General features: G+C 45.3%; 1 protein-coding gene across 1 annotated transcript; it reads right to left on the bottom strand.

Annotated features, from left to right (window-relative positions):
• On the bottom strand, window positions 1–2152 carry LOC125312589 (caffeic acid 3-O-methyltransferase-like). The gene is made up of 4 exons (XM_048270985.1): window positions 1731–2152; window positions 741–1051; window positions 497–561; window positions 1–355 (listed from the first exon to the last, which is right to left on the bottom strand). Exons 1-4 carry the CDS (start codon window positions 2150–2152, stop codon window positions 53–55), a joined length of 1101 nt encoding a protein of 366 aa, XP_048126942.1. The 3' UTR covers window positions 1–52.
• Window positions 2153–3544: the final 1392 nt, after the last annotated feature.

The raw sequence follows: 3544 nt of genomic DNA, 5'->3' as shown, positions 1-3544 counted from the left end.
TTGCGACCTTCCAAATCCAGGAACCATGAACATCACCACCAAGAAGAGCAGCTCAAGCCATCTTCAAGAACTCCATGATGTGGGTATTGAAAGTGCAACACATGACTCGGAAGCCCTGGAATCCCGCCCCTTTGGCCAAAGCCTCAAATTCCTTCTCCGTCCTCTCTTTCGCACCCGAGAAGTAAGCTAACATCATGCAGTCCATGTGGATCACTCCCTTGGTCGCTAGGCTCGAGTCTGGGTACACGGGGAGTATGTACTCCGCAACGATCACCTTCCCGTTTACTGGAAGCGCATCGTAGCAGTTCTTGAGTAACTTTCCGCAACGTTCATCGCTCCAATCATGGCAAATCCACTGCAAGAATGTAATGTTCTTTTTATGAAGCAATCTTGTACTTGCCAAGAGACAAAATTAAAGCAAAGAAACCAGCAACAGGCCTTGTCTTAGTATTTCCTGGAAATTTCAACTTCAGGAACAGAGAGACATCAATCTGACCTTCATGAAAATGGCATCTCCCTTTGGAACGCTGATGAACATGTCGCCTCCAACGTGCTTGACACCTGCGTTAATCCCGAGATTAAATCCTTCGGTGTCATTTTCGGCAAGTGGCTTCATATTAATTAAGGGGCAACGAATCAAATGTGAAATGTGAATCTGTTCGTAGATCTTGGGTTACTCTCACTTATCCAGGAAATGACAACTAATCTCGAAGTGCGAGCGAGTGATGAAATTTTTTTACCGGGATAGGACGGAGCAACTTCAATCACGTGAGGCAAGTCATAGTTGATGCCTTTAATTAAAGGGTATTTCGCAACGATCATGCTGAGCACGGCCCCGCTGCCGCCTCCTACATCCACCACTATCTTGAGGCCCTCGAAGCCATCGTATGTTTCCAGTATCTTCTTCATCGTAATGGTGGAGTGATCGGACATTGCCCGGTTGAACATCTTGTTGATTCGCGGGTCAGCGCCTTGATACTCGAAGAGGGTCATCGGGTGCGCCTTGGTGAATGGGGTTCCACCTTCGAGAATCGCATCTTTCAGGCAGTACCTGCGAGTTAAAAAGCGAACATTCCAATTCAATAAAAAGCGAACAATCCAATTCAATGCTCAAAGAACATGTAATAATGGAAGATTAACAAGTTCTTGAGCTGTGAAATATGGAAGGAGATTCAGGATGATTCAGAAGATGGATTACGATCACCAGGGGCTTCAATTTCTCTGAGGATGACTAAACACAAAAAGTCTCCATTGATTAATATCATTCCAAAATCTATGAGTTTGTCAAGTTTTGACAGTCATTAGCTATTTCTCGCAATATACTCATATTTGTTTTACACAGTTCCATGGTCCTAGAGGTCAACTTAAGGTTGGTCATTATGTACTCAGATCCTAAGGCTTGGTGAGAATTTACCAAAAAAATGGAGGGAAATAACTATGCGCGTCTTCTTCAATTTCCAACCTCACCTTGACCAAGAAGGATGGTTTAGTCATGTGAAAGGGACCACCATGCAGAATTTCATATGATTGCTTCCTATTATTGGCACACACCGGAGGGATAAATTTCATATGATTGCTTCCTTTGATGACCAGTTACAGTTTACCATGTACTTTTGTATATTTGTTGTGTAAAATTGATCTTTATATGTCTGGCATTGAGAATGAAAACCACGAATACAAATAGCAAAGAAAAAGAGCAAAAGATGGCGAGGGGTTAAAAACAAGTGAACCAGCTTTCCAGGAGGACTTTGTCTTGGTTGAGCGAGTGGAGCGGGGCAATGGAGGCCCCGTCCGCGTTCTTGACCAAGAACTTGCACACGGGAGCCAAATTGTAGAGCCGCTCGACCTCGCCGCCGGGGAGGTCGCGAAGGGTGCACGTGAGCACGGAGTAGCTGGCCAGCAGCCGGAAGATCCGATCGAGCATGACCGGGGCGTCAGGGTTTCGGGTTGGGAGCTGGGACGCGACTTCGCTCGGGGAAAGGTAAGCACCCGGCCCGACCTTGGCCATGATCTCGAGGAGGTCGAGCTCGATGGCAGCCTTGAGGACCATGGGGAGAGCGGCTGCGGTCGCCAGCTGCATGGCGAAGAGGTTCGCCTCCTCGTCGGAGACTTGGGTCGAGGTCATCAGGGTCTCAGATCCTGCTGAACTCATCCTTTTCTGGTTTTCTATCCTCCGATGAGTATTGAAAAGAGTGCAGAAGCCAGGGCTACAGGCACAAGGACACTGGCAAAATCTTAAACCGTCGTTGATTATTTTTCGTCAAGCACACCTCCCTTATAAAGGAAAAAAAAAAGGCTTCGACAACAATTAATTCACGTTCTATTATATCCCCATTTCCACCAAAAAAAAAAAAATTAAGATAAAGAAAGGTACAGCATGTGATGGTACTGTAAACACCGAACGGAATCTTGGTGTTTGATACGGCAAGCTGTGTACCTGCCGAATGATTCCAAAGAAGACGAGAAAGAAATGAAATCGGCACGTGCTCGTGCTCTCATTTTGAGCCTATGATAACAAGTCCTGAACTTTTTGTACGATCCAGCCTTCGCTTGCTTATTACTTCATTTTTCCTGCCGCGTCAGCTGATGTCTTCTTCCTTACTTGGAACTCCATTCGCTCTTTGATGTTGATTGGTAACGGCCGCATGTTCTACTGATGCGCTGAACAAGTTTCCTCTATTCACAGAGTTTGCAAATTGTTACTGGATTGATGTGAATTGGCACAAGAAACTTGATCCTTATTTTGAGGAACTAAACCGCGTTTTGACGTAAATTTTCCATTGCTCAAACCTCATGGACAGAGAGGACAGCATCGAGATAAACATTCCGTTCTCGATCAGATTAGGGGCTACTTTAGTTTATGCATCATCTGCAGATTTTACACCCTTGTAGAAACGTGTTTTGCAGGCAAGAATTTGAGAACCTAGAACTTGTTGAAACCGGCATGTTTTCTTAATTGCGAATCCTTTCACGTGGCATTGCGAATCATTTCACGTGGCATTAGAACTTGCTGAAACCGGCGTATTTTCTTAATTGCGAATCCTTTCACGTGGCATTGCGAATCCTTTCACGTGGCATTTTCTTAATTGCGAATCCTTTCACGTGGCATTGCGAAACATTTCACGTGGCATTAAAACTTGCTGAAACAAGCGTGTTTTCTTAATTGGGAATCTTTTCACGTGGCATCAGAACTTACTGAAACTGGCATGTTTTCTTAATTGCGAATCCTTTAACATGGCATTGCGAATCATTTCACGTGGCATTATTCGCCCCCACCCCACCCAACCCAACCCAACCCCACCACTCTGTGACCACATTGAATGTTGAAGAAAAGTTTGCAGACCTCTCTCATATCACTTTCCCTTTAGAGAATAATCTCCACTTGTTAACACCCAAGGTTACTCCAAGAGCCATGCGACGGGCATGAGCAGGAGTTTTGATCACCTGCGGGCAGAAGTACCAAAGACAGACTCAGGAGAACCTCGAAGATACCACGTGTCAAGGAAAGTTTTGGCAGCATCTTCCTTGAGGGACGAAAGGAGAA

Source organism: Rhodamnia argentea, chromosome 10 (assembly GCF_020921035.1).
Source record: "Rhodamnia argentea isolate NSW1041297 chromosome 10, ASM2092103v1, whole genome shotgun sequence".
In the NCBI taxonomy this organism is placed as follows: domain Eukaryota; kingdom Viridiplantae; phylum Streptophyta; class Magnoliopsida; order Myrtales; family Myrtaceae; genus Rhodamnia; species Rhodamnia argentea.
This window is presented reverse-complemented; position numbering and strand designations above follow the sequence as displayed.